Source organism: Nansenia antarctica, assembly GCF_963989245.1.
Source record: "Nansenia antarctica genome assembly, chromosome: 9".
NCBI classification, from domain to species: domain Eukaryota; kingdom Metazoa; phylum Chordata; class Actinopteri; order Argentiniformes; family Microstomatidae; genus Nansenia; species Nansenia antarctica.
Genome location: NC_137679.1, coordinates 16,128,725 through 16,152,826, shown reverse-complemented (window position 1 = coordinate 16,152,826; position 24,102 = coordinate 16,128,725). Strand labels below are relative to the sequence as shown.

General features: G+C 47.1%; 1 protein-coding gene across 1 annotated transcript; it reads right to left on the bottom strand.

Annotated features, from left to right (window-relative positions):
• Positions 1 to 203: 203 nt before the first annotated feature.
• On the bottom strand, positions 204 to 2,207 carry lrrc4.2 (leucine rich repeat containing 4.2; the record flags this gene model as incomplete). The annotated part of the gene is made up of 1 exon (XM_080539388.1): positions 204 to 2,207. One exon carries the CDS (start codon positions 2,205 to 2,207, stop codon positions 204 to 206), a length of 2,004 nt encoding a protein of 667 aa, XP_080395514.1.
• Positions 2,208 to 24,102: the final 21,895 nt, after the last annotated feature.

The following is a 24,102-nucleotide window of genomic DNA, read 5'->3' as shown; positions in this document are numbered from 1 at the left end:
TTTGTATTTTTTTTTTTCATATTCATATATTTATGTATAAGCATGTACAAGAAAAAAAACAGTCTCTGTTTTGCACTTCTGTACAAAAGAAAGTTACCGTCTTGTTTTTTGTGCATTCTATTGCATGGACTGGTGAGCAGAAAGGAGGGGAGAAGAGGAGAGGATGGGGGTAGAGTTAGATCCATAGTAAGCCCATGTGTCACTTAGATCTGGGTCTCTTGTACCTTCTCCTTTGTGTGAGTAGTCTTAATGACGTAGGGCTCAGCAATGGTGCTGATGTGACTGTGGTGTTGTCGGACCGAGCGGTGCAGAGAGTTCCCCAAGTTGTTCTGGCTCCAGTGTGCTCCGTATGGGTTTCTGTGAGACGAGGACACGTATCCGGGTTTAAAGGAGCTGCTGTTGTGGTCCAGTAATGTCGGCAGCACCATGCCCGTGTCCTCTGACCCACTGGAGCCTGAGGTGGGGGGTGGACCTGGGGGAACCTCCTCGTCCATCTGTATGATCTCTATGGTCCGCGCGGCTGCCACCGTGCTCCTCTGCTGGTGCCGCTTCCTCAGTTTATAGAACGCTATCAACATGGCTGCCGCCAGCAGAGTTACCGCCACGAAGCAGCCGATGATGATCTTGGTGGTCTTCATCACCTCATCCAGGCTTGCGGCCGGCCGGATGGGACCCCGGGCTGTGGGGATGGACACCTGCCGGGGTGTCTGGGTGTTCTGGATCAGCACGGTGGGTGTAGAGATGAAGACTGGCTGGAACACAGAGGGCGAGGCCGGGACAGTCGGTTTGGGCTTGGGGGTCTCCTCCACCGTGGGCTCCAGGACCTCCACGGTGACTGTGGTGAAGTAGGACAGGTTGGAGGTGTTCAGCTCTGCATTGCTCACGTTAAGGTAGGCCGACGCATTGGAATTCCCCGCCATGTTGGTGACCATGCAGGTGTAGACACCCGTGTCTGAGGGCAGGACGTTGGAGAAGTTGAGCGTGCCGTCGTTGAGGACGGATATCCGCGGATGGGCCGACCCGTGGGTCAACACTGTCCCGTTTGGAAGGAGCCATCGCACGGAGCTCATGGCAGCAGTGCGACACTTCAGTTCCGCCACTCTCTCGGCCGAGATGTTCAGGTCTCGCGGCGCGTCGAGGATGAAAGGCGCAGAGCACTGGAACGTAGTCTGGTCCACCTCCACCAGGTAGCGTCCTCTCATGTGGGCTGGGGAGTGACATCTCCCACAGCAGGTGGAGTTGGTGGGTATATACTCCCTCAGCCACCAGGAGAGCCACACGACGTCACAGTCACAACGCCACGGGTTGTGGTGGAGATGCAGCTCCACCAGGTACTGCAGAGGGGCAAAGAGGTCATGGGGGAGGGACGAGAGGTTATTATGGGCTAGATTCAGCTCCACCAGGGCCGCGATGTCGTCAAACGCGTTCCGCTCGATCTGGCTGATCCCCGAGTTCATAATCCAGAGCTTCTGTAAGGACTTCAGGCCACGGAACGCTCCGGGCTTCACCTCAGGGAAATAGTTCTCTGATATCTCCAGCTCCTCCAGCCCCACGAGAGGGGAGAGAATGGGCATCTCTCGGATGTTGCACATTCCCAGGTTCAAGTACTTGAGGTTTTGCAGTCCCTCGAAGGCCCCATCCGAGATGTACTCCAGCTTCCTCAGCTCCCCCAGGTCCAGGCGCATCAGCGAGGGGACGCGGTTGAAAGCGTAGGACGGGATGCTCTCGATGGGGTTGTTCCTCAGCCACAGCTCCCTCAGCTTAGACAGATACTCGAACGCCCCGCTGGGGATCACCGTCAGCCTGTTATCAAACAGCTCCAGGGTGTTGAGGCTGGTCAGGCCGTTGAAGGCCCCCACCTCGATCTGCCTGATGGAGTTCCTTCCCAGCTGAAGCACCTCCAGGTGGTGGAGGTGCCTGAAGGTGCCCGCCTGGATTGTCTCTATGCTGTTCTCCATCAGGTTGAGGTACCTGGTGTTCGGCGGGAGGTTGGGCGGCACCCTGACCAGGCCTCGGCGGGTGCACACCACCTTGCTGAGCTGGTTAGTGCACGAGCACACGGCCGGACAGTTTTGTGGGTTGCCCGGGCCCAGAGGGGGGGGGCCCGCGGCCTGGCACACACTGAGAGCTGGCACCATGATGGAAAGCACGGCAAGCAGGGCTGCGTTCCAGGTAGGCTGCAGAGTAACCCGGCCCAGAGGACTCATGGTGTGGAGGTGTCATTATTCTGCATGGTCGGGGGAGACGGCGAGCAGCGGAGGACAGACCACCCTATCCTGGCTGTAGCGAGGCGAGTCTCGCAGCCTCCATCGACAGTGCAGGGAGACGCTACGCAGAGAGAACGAGAGAGAGAGAGAGAGAGAGAGAGAGAGGGTGAGAGAGAGAGAGAGAGAGAGATTAATGTGAGAGAAGCAGCAGCAGAGGAAAAGGATTGCAGCGATAAAAAAAGAGGAGCTGAGAAACAGTATCAATCAACCTACCTCATTAGTTAGAAAGTGGTCCTTTGTTCCCCTTTCTGAATATCACCAACAGCAAATCATAAATCAGATTAATTTATAGTTTCCATCCATGACAGAGATATGTGGAAAAATAGATCGTTTTGTTGATTTCCTTCCTTTTTTCCTTGAAAAGTGAGGTGGCCCTCTGTTAGCCAAGGGAACAAAATGGCTCCTGGTATCTGGGAGTGAGAACAGCATGGAGAGCCCTCGGAGGGTGAGGTAAGGCCGAGTAGAGCTGGCTAGGCAGGTGCTTGGATCCCCTCTGCCCCCCCTAACTCCCCTCCTCTCTGCCCGTAGACTCCAACACACGGCTCAGCCACGGGTGAACCACATTGATCCATAACGCAGCAAAGCCCAGGCAGACACGGATGAGAAAAAAAGAAGAAGAAAAGCTACAGAATGAAAATAATAAAAATCCCCAGTCCTGTCAGGTCCTTGTGTTTGTGTGTATGTCTGTGTGTACGCGTGTGTTGTTTCTGTGTGAGTGTATGTGTGTGTGTGTGTGTGTGTGTATCGGTTGGTTGGCGGAGAGAGACCTCCCTCTCGGTGACTTTGCCGGCGGCTAGCCGGTCGCTGATTAGCCCAGCTCTGACGGAGAGAGAGAGAGAGAGAGAGAGAGAGAGAGAGAGAGAGAGAGAGAAAGAGGAAAAAGGCTAAAGGACTCCCGGCATAGTCATCCCCCTCTCCTCTCCTCCTCTTTCCTCTCCCTGCGTTGGGCTGGCCCTGGTTGGAACAGCTGCAGGCTGGCGTGTGCACAGTTAGCAGTAATCCCTCTATTTCTCCTGAGGGGGCTTGGGGGGGGGGGGGGGGGGTTGGTTGGAGAGATGGTGGCACTGGTAAAGAGGGGGGTGGGGGTGAGGAGGAGAGAGGGAAAGAGAGGAAGGGGGGGGTGGGGGGGGGGAGCGCTGCACTGCTGGGGCTTCCGCGAAAAGCTGTCAGAGAGAGAGCTCTCTTGTCCTCCTCAGCATCAGAGAGAAAAAGAGAGAGAGAGAGAGAGAGAGAGAGAGAGAGAGAGAGAGAGAGAGAGAGAGAGAGAGAGAGAGAGAGAGAGAGAGAGAGAGAGCGAGATGCAGGACGATGGTCGCTGAGATGCTGTGGTGGATGTGAGCGGTGTATCCGTCCCCCTCTGTGGACAAAAAAAAAAAACAGGTATTGAGGATTCCTTTTCCGATTGTCCTATGTCCCCCCTGGGGGCTGTCTCCTGGCGTATCCCTCTCTCTCTCGTCGCTTATTTATTCGTTTATCTCCCGGGCTGAGGTAGTAAGTTGTGGCAGTTAGTGTGGCAGTCAGACTCGCGCAGCTCGCTGGCTGGTGGGCTACTGCAGTAGCCAGTGTGAGCTGAAAAGAGAGAGAGAGAGAGAGAGAGAGAGAGAGAGGGAGGGAGAGAGAGAGGGGGGGGGAGAGACACAGAGAGACAGAGAGAGAGAGAGAGTAACACAGATAGAGAAAGTGAGGCAGAGAGAGAAAGAGAGAGAGAGAGGAGGAGGCACGCAGGCACTCAAACAGGCAGCACACCGTCACATCAGCAGCAGCAGGAGCAGCATTCCAATCCCCTTCTCCTTTTCTTGTTTCTATTCTAAAGTCTCTCTCTCTCTTATTTTTTTTCTTTCCTTCCTGTGTGTGTGTGTGTGTGTGTGTGTGTGCGTGTGTGTGTGTGTGTGTTGCAGGCGGCTAAGATGCTCTCTCTGCCCCCCTCCCTTTGTCCTTCACTGGGAACGTGAATGCACTGCTGACGCACTCTTCTCAGCCGCTCACACAGCCTCAGAGCAGTGCATTGGTTTGATGCAGTGTTCCTGTGTATTAACACATTCAAGCCCCCCCCCCCCTCTCTTTCTCTCACCATCGCTCTATCGCTCTCTCTCTCATGCATGTTCATTCCCTTGCTCTCTCTCCCTCTCTCTATCTCTCTCTCTCTCTCTCTCTCTCTCTGTTCCCCCCTCACTAGCTTGTTCACATTCCCCCGATCCTCCTTCATCTCTGTCTCACCCCCCCCCCCCCCTCTCTCTCTCTCTCTCTCTCTCCATATTTCACTCTTTACACTCACAATTAAATGTCTCTCTTCCCCGCACGTGAGAGAGAGGAAGGAAAGGGGTTCAGAGAAGCACGAGGGGTTGGTCTCCACTTCCACCACCTTATGAGCATTTCTCTTCCCACCTTCCCTAAAGCACATCACATCTGACTGATACCAGCGCTGCCACCATAGATGTGCTTCTCAGGGTGCTGATCCTCTCTCCCTGTAAGAGCCTATTCCAGTGAGTAATAGCTTCAACTATGATGAGCACAGGATTGTATAATAATGTGACATGATCATTGAAGTACTGTCTCTCTGTCCTGTGTTTGTGCGTGCGCTTGTGTGTGTGTGTGGGTGTGTGTGGTGTGTGTGTGCATGTGTGTGTGTGTGTTTATTCCAGAGGTTGCAAGCAATACAATTGTGTGTGTGTATGGGGTGTGTGTGTGTGTGTGAGGTTGAGAGCAATACAAGTGTGTGCCTGCATGTGTGTGTGTATGTGCGTGCACGCGCGTGTGTTTATGTGTGTGTGTGTGTGTATATGCGTGTTCGTGCATGCATGGGTGGGTGGGGGGGGGGGGGTGATCTGTGACATCATGGAGGCTGTAATGCTGACTCTGCTTCTCTCTGTCTGCTGGGCAGTCTTCTCATCTCTTCAGGGAGAAGAGAGAGTTGAAACAGCTAACACACAGCTATCTCAGCAGCAGACGGGGGAAAGGGACAGACAAGATATCGCCTAGTTGAAAAGAGGGAGAAACGTGGGACGAGAAAGGGATGGAAAGGGGAGAGCGGGGGAGAGAGGGAGAGAGGACAGCAGTGAGGTCGAGATATGCCCATTTACCTGGTGAAATATCGGGAAAAGGAGAGGGAGAAGAGAGAGATAGATCATCATAAAAAGGAAGAATGAGGGAGACAGATGAGGGAAGGGATTGCATTATTTCTCTCATTGAAAAGGAGAGAGAGGAAGAGGGAGGGAGGGGGGGAGATAAGGTGGGGAGCGACCCTGATAGTGTTGGATTAAGTGTCATTTGAATGCAGGAGAAGGAGTCTCCTCTCCCCCTTTCTGCCGTTAGTTAATGACCACCTTCCCTCTCCTCTCTCCTCGCCTTCCTCTCCCCCTCTTTCATGTGGTTTATATTTGCTCCAGGGCTCATGGGTGTAGTAAAGAACTGCTCATTTCACAGATGAATACTGCTCCTTCATTTTAGTGTAAGATACATATAGCCAATCATAAATGCTGCATCGTCGATTCCATTTTAATTCAGGTCAATTTGGGAAATGAATTAGACATGATTCGAACTGAAAATACCATATTGTAAAGAGGCTATTGTAAAATTCACGCTCCATGTCCAATTTGCTTCCTGAATTGGCTTGTGTTTAAATCGAATGGAACTCAACTGGAAGCAGGTTTATTGAACAGTTGTAAGTAGGGCAACCAGAGAGCCAATACTGCATGTTATGGTTGAACGTACACTGTTGGTATTCACACACACACTCATTCAAAAACCTCACATATACAGTACGATAGATTCATTTGTCTTATTTCCATTCTGATTGTGATTCTCTTGTCCTTTGTGTTAATGCAATTCTGAAATGTAGACAGTAGGCTATTTCAAATGCATTAATTCATGAAATATCCTACATGACGTACAGTATAGTCGTGTCCATTGTAATACAACCTAGTTAGTTATGGCGAGCTACAAGGTCGTGGAGGCTTTCGCTTTAGCCCAGCACTACCGCTTACAGCACTTTTCTTGCAACAGGGTGGGTGACCATCAGTCTCAGTGTCATACCAAGGCATATGCTGAGAAAAAAACGGATATCTACTGGAATCCAAAAAACATCTACACATACAACAGCTGAAAAGAGACGCGATTGTTTTTTGAATGCAGTCGTCTTGATCTGAACGACCCAGTTTTAGAACGTCTCTTGTCGGCGGCCGGTGGTGTTTCCAAGATTCAACCATTCTTAAGTAATTCTGTGACAGCTTGTTTAGAACAAGCTCGCTTGCGCGTGAGCTCACTTCGCTAACGCTAGCCAAACGTATGTTGTTGTTTCTGGGAGCTAGCGAGATCATTTTTCATTTCACGCCATTTTTTCGACAGTCGTGATCAGAAATGTCACAACGTTTTATCACAACGTTCTAAAAAACCCGGCACTTTCGTCTCGTCTTCACAGGTATGGTAAAATACCATTACAAGAGAAGAAGAAAAGGACAGAGTTGGGGACCAAGAGGGAGAAACAAAGAGGAGAATCAGGGAAAGAGGGAGAGGGGTGTGAGGGAAGTGAGGGAGATTTCTTATTAGGTAAGGTACTGCAGGCAGGCAGTGGCTAGCTAATTGATGGCCATGGCTGTGGCCCGCTGTGTTAATGCTATTACAGGGGCCATGCACATGGAAAGGTCAGTTATCACACTGAATATACGACACCCCCCCCTTCTCTCCTTCCCTCCCTCTCTCATTTTCGCTCTCTCGATTTGATGTGCTCTCCTCCTCTCCTTCCCTCAATTCTCCCTGCTCCACGCATCAGTAGCCTGTGAGCAGTCTGGGTGTCAGAGAGGGTGAGGCCGGAGAGTCTTGGCCTGTTACATGCTATTCTAGTGATGTAGAGTTCAGTGTTCCCTTTTGAATATGCTCAATGAGCCGTTGGATGAGGATTTATAACCTAAAATGAGAACATAGCGGCCTATGTGGCAATATAATTTGATATTCTGTGGTTTTATGACTTGGTATATGGCAGGCTAGCGTTGCCTATTACTGTATGTTACGACATAAACAGTCCAATCAAGTGCTACAGCTAGAGCCACTCATGTTTGTTTCCTGACCGTGTTGGCCTAGTCATGTGTCATTTCGTACAAAGTCATTTGACGTCTGTTTGATGGTTCTGTATCCTAGTAGGCTAGGGCATTACCTTTGACACATTGTTTGACCCAGTGAGGTCATTAACAATATACTCTAGTCATTTTCCGCAGATGTCAAAGCCACCTACACATACGGTTCTGTCCATAGCAGGGGACGCTGGCGGAGGTAGGCTTCGAAAAACGGGCTCGTTGTAATGTGTGGGACGGAATGAGGAATGGTATCAGACACAGCACGTTTGATACCATTCTTCATTGCATTTCCTGGAATACAACGAGCCCGATGTCTACCTCCACCAGCCTCCCCTGGTCTACAGAGCACACGTGGTCCAAGTCCAACACATAATCCTGATCCAGTTTCACCGTGCTCTAACCTCCCGAGCCAGTGAACCCTTGGCTGTGTCGCGTGTGGCCTGCCAGAGCAGCTGTAAGTGATGTGTCCTGTCCTTATCTCTCTCTCTCTGAGTGGCCCTATGGATGGACAGCCAGCCCAGTGGCCTGTGTCCCTGCCTGTCCTCCATCTCCACTGGAGTGGAGTAGAGTTCAAGGGGTTCTATGACGAGCTACCCAACCCAGGGGGGAGGGAGGTTGGTGGGCCGTGACATAGACAACGAATGACTGCTTTGTCAATACTGAACTCATGTCAGGATGTCAGGCAGTGGGGCGGGGGGTGAGCGACAGGAGGTGCGTCCCCTACCCCACAGCACATTGGGGGGAAGGGGAGAGAGGAATTAATTGTTTGTGGGCTGAGAGCCATGGCAGCGGTTAGAGTTGGGAGGTGGGGTGTATAATCACTACGCCCAGGGGGTACAGAGGGAGGCTGTAGAGGGGAGATGTTGTAGTGGACTTTTGCCATTGCTGGTGGGCGGAGGGGGGAAGGTGGGGGTCTTTACTGAGCTGGTGGCAGTGAGAGGGTAAATTGAACTTTGCAGGCGATGGATAGGGATAAGGGTGGTGTGTGTGTGTGTGTGTGTTAGTGTGTTTGTGTGTTAGTGTGTGTGTGTGTGTGTGTGTGTGTGTGACCCAGTTAATCTGTAGGGTTTGACGGTCACTGTGAAGGGTGTCTGCGAGAGCAGGACAGCGTAGCTGGCTGCCAGGAGCCTGGAGTGATGCTCCTCTATGTAGATCTACTATTGCTGCTGCGACTGTGATGCTACAGATAGCATAGCTGCTGCCGTTACTGTACCACTGTTACCCACTACAGCTGACTGCTGCTAATTTTGACAAAGTTGTCAAAATTAGCTAACTGCAGCGGCTCGTTGCTAACAGGAGAAGAAACAGAAACAATATCACTCATCACTACCAGCTGCTGAGCAGCAGAGGTTGTGTTCACTTTCAGCAGTGGCAGCATTAGCAATGTTTTGTTAGCAAAACACAGTTCTGTTAGCAACTATTGCTACTCTAGTGATTGTCTGGGAGCAGCTGTAGAAAGGTTAACAAAGTTGAGACTCCTGTGTAGACAGATGCCAAAGTATGCTTACAGAAAGCGATGCTACGCTACTGCTACTGCTATTGCTGCCAGTAGCCTGCTGTTACAAGATGCAACTTTTTGGCAAAACATTGCTAATGCTGCCACTGCTGAAAGTGAACACAACCTCTGCTGCTCAGCAGCTGGCAGTGATGGGTGATATCGTTTCTGTTTCTTCTCCTGTTAGCGACGAGGAGCCGCTGCAGTTAGCTATTTGCATGAGCTGCTGCTTTGTGTCTCCTGGCCCCTTGTGGGCCCCTAGTTCTCCCCCTGCGCTTAGTGTGGCAGGTCCGTAAAGTGCTGGAGCAGCAGTTGGCCTGGGAGGAGAGGAGAGGAGGGTGGAGAAGAGAGAGAGAGAGAGAGAGAGAGAGAGAGAGAGAGAGAGAGAGAGAGAGAGAGAGAGAGAGAGAGAGAGTGGTGGAGCCAGATCGATGTGGCCTGTATTCATTAACCCTCGCTCACGGGTTCCCTTCCCTCCCCAATCACAACCCCCGCCATTTTAGGAACGGCAGGGGGTGATTTATTAGATGTCCTGGCTCAGTCAGCACCCATCGACCCACAACGCTAGGGGAAAGAATCGACTCACAGAGTGAAGCGACTCAGAGTCACATGAGACTGAACCTATTCAGAAGCACAAGCGGAGTAGGAGGACAGCCGTAACACTAGAACAGCCGTGGGTGGGGGTCATTTGACCCTGTGAGTATTTTTTAAAATATATATATCTTATATAACTCAATCAAATTTCAGGACACTCCTTGACTTTGTGCTTTCTACCACCCAGTATCCTTACATTTTTAAAATCACATCAGGATGAGCAAGTATAAAGCTATTTTGCTGTTTTTTTGTGTAGGAGGCAGGCTAATTTACAAGACGGCCAACTAGTGGCCGTTGTGTGTAAATAGCAGCTTTCCATTGTAAAGACTATGGTCCATTTGACCCCCGAGGCGGCTCTTATAGTAGGTAAAAAAGTCACGGCTGTTCTAGTGTTAAAAGGCAATGAACGGACTCTGAATACCAACAGACTCTAAACTCATGACACCGTCTCCACAAGAGAGTGAACTGAGATGAACGTATGATTCAGGACAACATCAACTGACCGAGTACATGGGGACGTTGTCTTGTTGTTAAGGCATTCAGCTGTTTAATAAGGATGCTTCTCCTGATCCAGAAGCATCATGCATTTTAGTAGTCATGGATGGAAGCTAGCTGAAGCTTGCATGTTGCGTGGGGATGGGCACCTTCCCTGTATGGTACAGCTTCCAGGCTGACTGGCTTAGCAGGGGTAACAAGCCTTTGAAATAGAGTAGGCCTACAAGTATTGGTTATTGTTGGCTGGGATGTGAGTTTGTGTAGGAGAATTGTGTTGCAATCCCAGTTCAGATTGGTAAACGCTACAGCAAACCCACTCTGAAGTGGAAATCTATATGCCCTCAGTCACATCCTGTTTCTCTAACAGCTTTCAATGGAAACAATGCAGCTCAATGACTTGTATTGAGTCCCCTCTACAGTGAACTCACACTCATTGGCAGTGGGGGGACAGACTGACACTCCATGAGGGTCAGATGAGAATCCCATTCTGAGGGGAATTTGCACACTGTGTTCAAAACCGACAGGACACTGAACGAATCAATACCTGGGTGTTAAAGAACAGTACCTCTACTTTTATGAAGAATGGCAGCTATTTGTCTTTGTGGTAGGAGTCCTCATCAATTCTCCATTGTACAGGAGCTTTCAATAGCCAATGTGAGCATATCATAGATCATGTTAGAGTCCCTTCAGTTAAAAATGACTTTGTCTATATTTAGGTTTTGAAAGCCCCCGATAACAGTGATTATGACAATAAATACTATTAATCAGAAACATGTGTTCCTGTGGAAAATAAATAAATAAAACCCTTATGAAACTAGCCGTCAACAGGTTTCTGTATTTATCTATTCCTGCGTTCACGTCTGGCTGCTCAAACCCAGTTAATTATATTTGTGTTTCCTATTAGCACTGTGATTGATTTTGTGTGTCTGAAAATAAACGTGCCAATCCCCACTTGAGTTGGTCTGTTTGGGATTGTATTTCTGAACAGAGCTCATTTGGGCCCAGTTTTTCAAAGTGATAAACACTCCCAAAATATGCATAGAAATCTTACTGTAGAGTATTTTGAGTAGTGAGTGGTAATTGTTAGAATTGACCCCAACTGTAGTCACTGGGCATGAGCAAGAGTTGACTTTAGCTTTGTACCCCATCAGACACACGCACACGCACACACACACACACACACACACACACGCACGCACACGCACACACACACACACACACACACACACAAACCCCACTGTGTTGGGGATGTATGAAGCCAGTGTGTGGGACCCGGTTTGGAGGGCTCCCCCACTTCTCATATGCAAATGATCCAACCCCACGCAGCTCTGTGATTGGCTTGTTGTTGTTAATATTCCGGCAGCGTGTGACTTCATTAGTCCAGTGTTACCGTGCCAACAGGCAGCACTAAAAAGGGACTTTGTCAATGTTTGATGTCTCGTAAAGAGATGCTGTGTGTGTGTGTGTGTGTGTGTGTGTGTGTGTGTGTGTGTGTGTATGTGTGTGTGTGTGTGTTTGATGTTTTGCAAAGAGATGTTGATTTGAGCAGTGGGAGACCCTACATCCCACTGATATGTGACCGGGGCGGAAGTATTGGATTTGGAAATGGTAGTTGCGTGTATGTGTGTGTGTGTGTGTGTGTGTGTGTGTGTGTGTGTGTGTGCACATGCATGTGTGTGTGTGTGGAAGTAGCCTTGTGGATTTGGAAATGGTAGTTATTATGCGCGTGTGTGTTTGTGTGTGTGCGCAACCCCCTCTCCACACTCTTCACCCCTCTCAGACCTTAAAGACCTCTTGTTATACTTGAATAAACTAGGCTCTTAAAGAGGATGTTACTGTACTCAGGGCACTGAGTTGCCATGTAGGATCAATTGACCCCTCGCTAAATCCTAACCATAACTGTCAATTTGGGCCAAAAATCTGCATCTAACAGCTTCAGCTCTCAACTCCCTGTTGAAGCATCCATCCATGGCAAAAGTCAGATCATCAGATTATACTACAATGCTTCCTGTGTGATGAACACAACAGTATGAATAATGCACATTGAGTTATTGCAGGCCAGACGGGGTGGGGGCGGGGTGTCAGAAGTGAACGTTTGAAAGTATGAATGTGATCTAAAGAGCCACTCACCTTGACATACAGCGTCTGCCTTCAGACTTCACTCATCCGTCCCCCACCTTGCTGTCACTGTCGGGTTTCAACAAAGACAGACTACAGCATGCAGATTGTGTTCAGCGTAGATCACAAGACTTCACGAGAATAGGAGGTAGGCCTCTTCCCCCAGGGACTGTGTGTGTGTGCCTCCGTGTGTGTGTGTGTGTGTGTGTGTGTGTGTGTGTCTGTGTCTGTGTGTGAGTGCGTGTGTGTGTGTGTGTGTGTGTGTGTGTGTATGTGTGTGTGTGTGTCTATGTGTGTGTTTGCATTTGTGTGTGTCTGTGTGTGTTGGGAAAATAAATCTTAACCCTTAAACTGGAGAGGGACACTCTCAGTAATATGTTTCCTGTAGCAGAGCCGTTCTGGATTTCCCTGAGGTGCCCCAGGGTTCTGTACAAGAAAAAGTGTTGGGCAGCATTTTCTAAATTGAAGTCAATATCAACCGGCCATTTATTTACTGGGGCCCTGGCGCTAAGGGTACATATAGGCTGCTCAGGGTATGGAAACACACAGACACCGGCAATCAGGGGCAGCTAAAGGCAACTCAGACACACACACACACACACACACACACACACACACACACACACACACACACACACACACACACACCAACAATCAGATGCAGATTTAATGAATTGGGGGCTTTTCAAATTGTCATTGCGAGGCCCCTACTTTGCTATTTGTATTTCAGTACTTTTTTCAGTGGCAGTCAATGACACTGTGGCCGCTACAATACGCTAGCCGCAACTCTACCACCAGCATCAAGGTGCTCAAATAAAATGACACTTCACTGTTTGACCCATAGAATAGGCAACCATATAACTCTAGAACTGCCTCAAACTAAAGCAAAACAAAACGGCCTTTGCTATTTGCGAGATGCTTTCGTTTTGTCATTATTTACTATGTATTTTGAAACGTATTAACATTGCAAACCCAGGTAAGCCGTATAGATCTACCCGAAAGACCTTTGCTATTTGAAAAAAACTAGGCCTATTAGATATGTTTCACGTAATCGCGTCGCGAAAGAAATCACCGACCCTGGTGGCTGGGGTCCTGTCGTTTGAAACATACCCCTGTCTGCCTCCGCCAGCTATACTGAAGGTGACTGGGACTTTTCACAATATCACAAAAGGGGAGAAAAGCGTTGTATTGAATGAAAGTCAACAACAACACTGACATTACCTTTAAAACTGTAATCAGAAGTCATTTCCTCGGATCGCACTCATGCAAACAGGGCCTTTTCTGTAAAGCTCCTTATATGTTTGTGTTTTGTAGGGATTACAGGATTAGAGAGTGGAAATTGCGTTCTCCGCTCAGGCAGCCAGCGGGAATGCCTGAATCAAGCAAACACACGCTCATGGACCCTCAAATGATACAATGACACAGGGGGAGAACAGAGAAAAAGCTGTATGCTATGAATACCTCGGCAAATGACTTGACCTTAGTAGAATTTTGCAGACCTTTTTAGGCACATGACCTATATCCATGTAAAATAAGTAGAAACAATAATAATAATACCTTGAGATGAGAAAATGTGACAGTAGCTGGTGAAAGCGGGAACAAGTCGGCAACCAACCAAAATGTTCAGACTTTTATTCTGAAAGATATAAATACATTTCAACTTTGTTGAAAATCAATGACACACTCGCTAGTCAAGCCAAAATATTTTAATGCAATGGATTCGGTGAGTAATCCCTACTAGTTTACACTAACTAGGTAGTAGTGGGGGTTGTGTGTCATTGATTTTCAACAACGTTGAAATGTATTTACATTTTTCAGAATAAAAGTATTAACATTTGGTCGGTTGCCGACTTGTCCCCGCTTTCACCAGCTGCCTACACAAATACGTATAAATAATAATATCTTGAGATGAAAAAATGTGTGACACTTGTCACACAATGTGTTTACATGTGTGTGTGTGTGTGTGTGTGTGTGTGTGTGTGTGTGTGTGTGTGTGTGTGTGTTGTATTGAACACTGATTGATGTATTGAAAGTTTGGACTGCGATGACAGCTTGCCTGATCCCCAAAGCTGCTATACTACTTTTCCAAAGCGTACTTTATTTTGCAGTTCATTTGGCCATCTGAAACCTATCCCTGTCTTTCTCTCCCTCAGTAGGTGGTGTTGGACAGTGTGGGATGCCATGTGCTTCTCTGCCCAGTCCAACACTGGCATGATGCCATGACTGCTCTTCTCTGCCGAGCTACAGGATCACATTGCTTGCAGCCCCTTACACCCACCCACACACACACACATACACGCACGCACGTGCACACACATACTGTACATACATGCACACACAGAGCACACACATGCACACAAGCACACACACACGCGCACACACACACACACACACACACACACACACACACAGCCTGGTTGTCAGCAGTGATATTATCATGTTGGCATTCTTTACATCCAGGTACTCTTTGATACCATTTGATACCATTCCTCATTCAACTCAATGCATTACAATAAGCCTGTCCTCCGATTTCTGCCTCCACCAGCCTCTCCTGCTCCAGGGGCCTGTCACTATGTCACTAGGCATTGCATTTACTCTACTGTATACTGTATGTCTTTGTCAAGGTACTATATCTGAATGCTCTCATTGAATGGGCTCATTGTCATGCATGGAATCTGTTTGATACCATAATCCCTATTCCATTGCGTTACAATGAGCCTCTCCTCCGATTACTACCTTCCCCATCCTCCCCTGACCCAAAGGTACGATACCTTTCCGGTGCTTTATCAGTAGATACTAAGAAGCGATATAGTCACTAGTGTATTGACTGTAGCTGCAGGTTCATCCCACTGAGGTTCGTCCGACCCAAACTGCCATTATGTCAGCATTGACACTGATTGTCTCTGCACTGTGAGTAGCCACTGTATGTCTCCCTGCCCGGCTGCTACAGTAAAAGTTAGACCCGATGTCTCCCGAGGTATGAGTCAAGTGCTGTAGGCTCTGTAGTTTGACTCTCGTGACCTCTCATGGTACGGTATCTATCACCAGAGCACCCTCCTGGCAGCAATCTTTACCTGTACATTGCTGCATGCATCATTTACAAGACACACATAATATATGTGTGTGTGTGTGTGTGTGTGTGTGTGTGTGTGTGTGTGTGCGTTGGCGTGTGCATTTGTGTGTGTGCAGGCTCCATACCCACAGACACTCACCAGTGACATTGCACTTCTGCTAAATTCCTACTGCTAGATTCATACATAGTATTATTATAATAACGTATTATTATTTATTTATTTTTTATTGTTGTCATGACTTGTTCTTGTAAATTGTTGTAAACTTGTTTTTATTAGCTTGCTATCTTATATTACATTCTATTGTTGCTATTGTTGATGTTGAGAGCTGTTCTGCTCTGCACAAGGCTTTTCATTTCATTGTGTACTTGTATTCAATGTGATAACACATAAACAAAACGTGATTTGACATGACATGTGTGTGTGTATGGGTGGGTGGGTGGTTGGTTGCGTGCGTTCATGTGCGTGTGTGTGTGTGTGTGTCTGCATGTGTGCATGTGTGTATGTGGTGTGTGTGTGTGTGTGTGTGTGTGTGTGTGTGTGTGTGTGTGTGTCTACGTGTGCATGTGTGTGTGGTGTAGGTCGGTTTACCTTTTCTTTTTCTGGAGATTTTGGAATGGAATGGAATGGAATGGACTTTATTTGTCATTGCTACAGTACAGGTACCAAACAACGAAATTTAGGAGGGGTGGCTCCCCTGGTGTTAGGAAAGGAAAAAGAAAACACATTTTAGAAAAAGCATAGATGCATAAAATCACAAGAAGGTAAGGAGCTGGTTTACATCAATAAAGGCTATGTACACAATCCACTGTACTATACTGCACAGATAGTCAACTAGGGTTGTCATATTGCACAAGAAGTATTTTTTCACATTATTTTAAAGTGTCACAGTTTGCAGGCTTGAAAATGTACATGTTTGTGCCTCAGCACTAGCTGCCATACAATCCGTCCGGACTGTCCTGGGCCCAGAACTTAGGCCTTTTCTGTGTTCAGGGCCTTGACGGCCCTGTGGTAGAAGCAGTCCTTCAGTCTGTTTGTCTTAGCGGCCGGGGTCCTGTACCTCCTGTTCGAGGGCAGCTTGACAAAGTGTACGTGCCCAGGGTGGGTCGGGTCCTTGGAGATCTTGGAGGCCCTCCTGAGACAGCGTGTGTTGTACAGCTCCTCCAGAGAGGGGAGGGGGGCGCCGGTGATCTTCTGTGCTGTTCTCACGACTCTCTGTAGCTCGTTTCTCTCCGCTGTTGTGCAGCTGTGGAACCAGTTGGAGATGCCGAAGGTGAGGATGCTCTCCACTGCGCCGTGGTAGAAGGCCACCAGTATCTCCTGCTTGTTGTGTTGTTTCCTGAGGCATCTCAGGGTGTATAGCCGCTGTTGTGCCCTCTTGATGGTGCCTTTAGTGTTGTCCTTCCAGGCCAGGTCATCCCACATGTTGTGTCCCAGGAATCGGAGGGTTGAGACTCTCTCCACGCTCTCTCCGTCGATGAGCAGGGGCTGGATCTCGGACTTTTTCCTCCTGAAGTCTACGATGAATTCCTGGGTCTTTGACTTGTTTAGCAGCAGGTTGTTAACCTTGCACAGCTTGCTCAGTTGCTCTACCTCATCCCTGTACGCCGCCTCGTCCCCCCCCGAGATACATCCCACCACGGTGGTGTCGTCTGCAAACTTTACGATGTAATTGCTGGGGTGGACGGGGGTGAAGTCGTGGGTGTAGAGGTTGTAGAGGATGGGGCTTAGCACGCAGCCCTGGGGTGACCCAGTGCTGAGGCTGAGGACTGTGGAGGTGTGGGGGCCCACCCGCACCCTCTGGGGGCGGTCGGTCAGGAAGTCCTTGATCCACGCACATATAGAGTGTGATAGACCCAGGTCTAGTAGTTTGGTCACTAGCCTGTCTGGAAGGATTTTGTCTGCCTCCTTTCATGTCCACCCCCCCCCCACTCCGAACAACAATGCTTTTACTTTACGATGGGCATATGACATCCCCTTTGAATCTTTTCATCTTCCTCATAATGTCAATAATGATGTCAGCACTGAGTCTGCTGTCTTTCTATCTTCTCTATGGTGTTGGCTGGATAGAGCTTAGGAACCTTTTTGCACATCTTGCTAATACCCCACCTTTACAGCGTCCATGAACTGTTCAGAAAACGTCCATTTTATGGTGTGAAGAATGATCATAGATTTATCCCAGATGTGGCTTCACTGTCGTGTTGAGCCTGATTTTATTGTGTGATTTCTCGATGAGTTACTGCATTAAGAAAACTATTCAGCATGTTATTTATTGATCTCTGCTGAGGGTCTAACCTCAGTCTTTCAGAAGGGGATTATGCGTCATAGAGGCAGTGTAATTTGATATCCATTGATTGAGTCGAGAGGCACTCTGAAAATGAGGGATTGTAGTTATTGCTATCGATTTTAATAACTAGGCTGTTACAGTTCATTCAAGGCAGGTCCAGTCAACAGAGAAGGAGGTCCTGCATGCTCGACCGTGGAGGTGATATGACATGGCATTGGTATGATAGAGCAAGTATGTTATGGTATGGTATGATATAATTAGTGTATGGAAGTGTATGGTATGGTATGGTGTGGTATGGTATTGTATGGTATGTATGGTATGGTATTGTATTGTATGTGTTGGTAGTGTATGGTATAGTAGTGTATGGTACAGTATGGTAGTATATGGTATAGTAGGGTATGGTATGTATGTTATGGTAGTGTATGGTATAGTAGTGTATGGTAGTGCATGGTATGTTATGTTATGTTATGGTATTGTATTGTATGTTCTGGTAGTGTATGGTATAGCTCAATGCTTTGTTTGTAGCTTTAGTGAGAGGTACCATTCATTCTCACAACACACATACACATCGTACAGTATATAGCCCAAATACCGTAAAGCATAATGTCAAAATGTGACGTTGCAAACACCAAAACACACAGTGTCGTACATAACAATAGTAGTGTAGTAACAATGGTATGGTATGGTGTATTGTAATTTATGGTATAGTATGGCATGGTATGATTTGCTATAGTATGGTATGGTAGTGTATGGTACAGTAGTGTATGGTAGTATATGGTATGGTAGTATATGTGACGCCAGCTGGTGAAACCATAAACCAGCCGCACTCAGAAGGGCTCTAAAATGAAAGTGAAGCTTATTCTGTCAACAATATATATTTTTTATAACACACAACTTGAAGTTTTTATGTACCCACTCAATATAATAAACAACAACAGTTTAACGATCACTATTTATGTATCATTTGTGGATTGGATTCACTGTTCTCGTTTGCCGTAGGGTAGCCGGTAAGGGACCACTTTACTTGTAAACATACTTTTGTTCAAAAGCAAGGCCTGTGTGTTCATCTAGTTTGTGCAGTTATGTGTTTTCTGCATGTTGTGATGTTATAAAAACGTATTTAGACATTTGTAGCGATGTACCATTGTTAGCCAATAGCTGTTAGCAGCGTTTGTAGCTGCTTTTTGATCAGAGTGACTCGTTTTTCATGTCACACCTAATGTGTTAATAACGCAGCTGGCAATAGCCGTCGTCATCTTAATTATATTACACTCATATCATGAGTAAAATAGGTCAGTCACAAGGCTAAAACTAGCTAACTAAAGAGAGGTTAAAGCTAGCGCAATGTGTAGCTAACTCGCCAGAACATCCATTTCGACATAGTTATTTAGTATATAGTATATATTTACATTTTTCTTTTTAAGACTCACCAAGGAAATCATAACATTCTATTATCTGTAGCCTAACTGTATCTTCAATGAAATCACATTCTGTTTCTCCGAATTGTCTAATTTTGGTCAGTATTTTCCAGTTTGCCGTTGCTAGAATTCATTCAGGGAAAACCAAGAAAAAACATTACTCTCTGTTGACCTTGGAAACCCAAAAGCGGGTCTAGTCTCTGACTGACCAATCCAATAAGTCTGCAACCCTGCTATTTACTAATTTACACATATCAACCGGTTTCTTTACACAATTCATATCTTGTTTCATACAATGGATAGATGCGGTCCATTGTCTCTATTGGTCAGTTTGCGTTCCAGCCGTGCCGATCTCATGGACAAATGGATAAATGGATAAATGGAATGTTGACACATCTTTTCATATTACTCCGCGTTTGTATATATTACCGTTATCAAAGTTACATTCTTACCGTTGCTTAGCAACCGATATGGTTGGCTAGCTAACCACACCGCTACCTGTGCCGATATCCACGATATACCACAGCTTCTCGTTCCATAACACTTAATTATTATTTAGATGTTTATATACATAAATATATACAATGCAAGGTTAGTAACCCAGGGTTACACTATGGAATGGTAGTGTATTGTATTGTATGTTATGGTAGTGTATTGTATGTTATTGTAGTGTATGGTATGGTATGGCAAAGTATTGTATTGTATTGTATGTTATGGTAATGTATGTTATATTAGTGTATGGTAGTGTATGGTAGAGTAGTGTATGGTATATTAGTATAAGATATGCTATGGTATTGTATGGTATGGTATAATAGTGTATGGTATTATAGTGTATGGTAGTGCATGGCATGGAAGAGCATTGATATTACATAACAGGCCTATGCCATGTTTGCCATCAACAGAGGACACAACCCTCTCCGACCAGTGAATGAGTTTGTCCTGAGAGACCTCACCACCAATGGGGCTATTGCTCACCATCTAATCAGTCATTGGTTTGATTTCCCCCTTTTGCTTTCAACCATGTGGCTGGCTGCCTCATGGCTACATGGCCCACTGGCACTAACACTGCTACCGATGGTGATGATGATGATGATGATGATGATGATGATGATGATGACGATGATGACGATGGTGAAATGACTACGGCTATAATGACATTGGTGATTATAATGACAGCCAGTGCTCTATAATGTGTATATATCATCAATGTAAAATGATGCAGATATGCAGTTGCTTTATCTGGCTGGGCAAATCCAATTCTGTGTAATATTCCCCCGAAGGTCCTCATATAAATGACTGCATTAGTATGAACTATCCGTAGAAACGAGCAAAACACATTCCGCGATATTTGTTCTACAATATGAGAATTGTGCTCCAAAGGGAGGTATTTCGCTGACTGGTTCATCGGGGGTAATCTGCGCTAAAGAGACAGTGTAGTTATGTCAGCGTTAACGGTAAACGAACAGAGGGACAATTTAACAAGACACTTTGTCTCCACACGTATTTAAAACTCCATCACTGTGACATCCACTGCCAGCAACCTGGAAGTTATTGTACACTGTGCTCGTCACACACACACACACACACACATACACACACACGCACACAAACACACACGCACACAAACACAGGCATGCACGCACCGACACACACATAGACACACTCAGACACACACATACACACACAGACACAGACACACACACAAACACGTCCACAATCTTTTAACTCAGTTCATACTACATTTTCCTACATACCTACAAGTGCTGCAGTGAGCAGAAACGTTGAAACGATGAGTTCCTGTGTACAGTAGTACAGGCCTGCTCCAGGATAGAGCACTGCTGTGGGAAGGTAAGCTGTGTGTTCTTTCCTGTGGTCAAGACATTTTTTAAAACACATGGATGTCGATGTGTGTACGGATGTGTGCGTGTGTGTGTGTGTGTGTGTGTGTGTGTGTATATCTGCATATTGTACAGTGATTTCACTACTAGGGCATTGAAAAGACAGGCTCTTCAGGGATTCAAGCGTCATCTGTTCTCCCTCGGCACGAGGCAGGCGCTTCTGTAACACCTGCTCAAGTAGGACACACACACACACACACACACACACACATACACACAAACACACACACACACACACACACACACACACACGTATCTGCTGATGCAGCAGGGGACCCATTTTCAATGACACCTAAGCCATAAGTAGCACACACAAACATAAACACACACACACAGACACACGCACACACATACACACTCCTGTCAATGAGGTCCATTAGCACCCCTGCTGGGCTTGTGTGTGGCTTTTAGACTCAGCCACAGAGCCCCCTGAGAGAGCTGCAGGAGAGGGACACTCACACACCTGTCACACCACCTCCAACTCTTCTCACTGTCCCCCCCAACAGGGTTATTCAATCGAAACACCTGCTCAAGTATCAAGTAGGACACACACACACACACACACGTTTAGATACTCCTACGGAGCGGAGATTCTCAGGTTCGAAGACAAGGTTAACCTTCTATTGTAGTATCTCTGTGTTTCTATCTATTTCTGGTGCTAATGGAACACATGCTGGACAATACAGCTGTTGAGAGTGGAGAGAGGTGTGTGTGTGTGTATGTATGTGCCTGTGTGTGTGTGTGTGTGTGTGAGAGTGTGTGTGTGAGTGTGTGCGATTGTGTGTATGTGTGTGGTGCGTGTGTGAGAGTGTGTGTGTGTGTGTGTGTGTTTGTTGACGTAAGGACGAGTTTGTTGCTGGATGATGCGTAGGTCTGTGAGGGGGCAGAGAAATTCAATACCTTGGAATCAGTTTTGTTGTTCTGTGTTTAGTTTCCCTCCGTCCCTCCATCCCTCTGTCCTTGGTGTATTGTACTTGTAATACAGCAGGCCTTCTTTCACTGTCTCTTTCAAACAGGCACAGAGATGTATGCCCACACCCACACACACACAGATAAACACTGACACACACACAGAGATACACACTGACAGACACACACACATACATACACACACACACACACAGACACACAGACATACACACACACACACACACACACACACCACGCACACACACACACACAGACACACAGACATACATACACACACACGCACACACACACACACACACACACACACACACACACACACACACACACACACACCTACCAAATCACTGATGGAATGAGTGTTTGTCCTGCTTATCCCGATGATGGTTTTATAGTGTCTATATTTATTCACCCTGTTCTGTACAGAAGGCTTGAGGTGTAGGAGGATAGACAGGAGAAATGCTTTAGCCACACTACCCATGATACTATACAATTAATTGCCTGGCGAATGATTAGAAATGCTTTTTATCGACATTGTAAATGTGTTTTAGAGAGGCAATAGGCTGTCATGGGAGATAAAAGACTTACACACACTATCAGTGGCACGTGTTGCCCTGTTTCCCACTACACAGGCGTCTGTGAGTGTGTGTGAGTGTGTGTGTGAACGTGTGTGTGTGTGTGTGTGCGCACAGGCATATTTTGCCCCTGGTGGTTTAGCTCTGGAACTGGAAAACTGAACTGTGTGTTTGAGTGTACCATTTGGTCATGTGCAGTCCTTCCACAGCCTCTCTTTCCCTCTCTCATGTGTTCTCCCCTCTCCCATCCTATCTTCCTCCATCTCTCCATCTCTCCTTACCCTCTTGACATTTCCAAGTGTTCAAGTGCAGGGTGACTCAAATGGACATGTTATACAAGAGAGAGAGAGAGAGAGAGAGAGAGAGAGAGAGAGAGAGAGAGAGAGAGAGAGAGAGAGAGAGAGAGAGAGAGAGAGAGAGAGAGTCAAAGTCAAAGACAGAGACAGAGTTTAAAGTGATGGTTTTGCTTACAGTGTATGTTGAAGAGATGATTTGTGACTATGATCCCCCCCCCATCTCATACCAGTAGAGGAGCAAAGGAGATTTTCTCATGATCAGTATCACATAATTAAGCCAAGGAAGGCAAGAAGGAGAGGGTTGTCACATGTCTGTGTGTTTGTGTGTGTGTGTGTGTGTGTGCCACAATGAATTAAGGCTGTTTTGAGAGCCATACCCAGTATTAGTATAGTGTTCCTAATAGAATGTCTAGTAAGTGTAGATGAGACGATTCTTCATAGGAGATGAAAAGCGACCGCTAGAAGCTAATTGGTTCAGCAGACCACTCTTTCAGTCTCTCGTCTAACAAAAATTGCACCCTTAACATCCCCATGGTGATGGCTTACTTCCCAATGATTAACGAGTACTCTTTATGCAATCTCCACATCATCTTAAAACGGACACACACACACACGCGCACACACACACGGACACACACCTCACGCATCTCTCGGCACCCAAGTATGCATAATGAGGGACATAACACATGCATCCTGTCAGCAGAGAGAGAGAGAGAGAGAGAGAGAGTCAGGAGTCAGAGTCCCCCTTCTCTTGAACACTTCCAAATGTCAAGAGAGTAAGGAGGAGAGACAGAGGAAGGACGGGAGAAAGGAGGGGAAAAAAGAGAGGGAGAGAGATATTGCTGAAGAAACCACCCCCATGAGCATGCAGTGAACAGTGCGCTGCTGTTGGTCCCAGAAAGTGTCTGCCCCATAAGAGTTATATACCTCTTACCCTCCCTCTCTCTCTGTCTCTCTCTGTCTCTCTCTGTCTCGTTTTCTCCATCTGTCTTTCTTTCTTTCCCTCTCACTCTGGGCTGTTTTCTTGGTATCCTGGGGTCGCCTGGGAGACAGCACTACTTTAAGAGTTTTCAGTCCAGAATGCCAAACTCTGCTGATGCCAGAAGAAGCATTAGTGAAGCCCAGCCTCCCAAAAATTGGTATTAATAAACTACAGTCTTCTCCCTCGCCAATCTCTCTCTCTCTCTCTCTCTCTCTCTCTCTCTCTCTCTCTCTCTCTCTCTCTCTCTCTCTCTCTCTCTCTCTCTCTCTCTCTCTCTCTCTCTCTCTCTCTCTCTCTCTCTCTCTCTCTCTCTCTCTCTCTCTCTCTCTCTCTCTCTCTCTCTCTCTCTCTCTCTCTCTCTCTCTCTCTCTCTCTCTCTCTTCTCCCGGTCGTTCTACTCTTCCCCCCTTCGTTCCCTATCCCTCACTGTCTACTCCCTTGTTCTTTTTGTGTCAATAAATCGTGGTCACGCACACACACGCACGCACGCATGCACACACACACACACACACACACACAGACGCACACACACAGACGCACACACACAGACGCACACACACACATACACATACACATACACACACACACACACACACACACACATGCACAA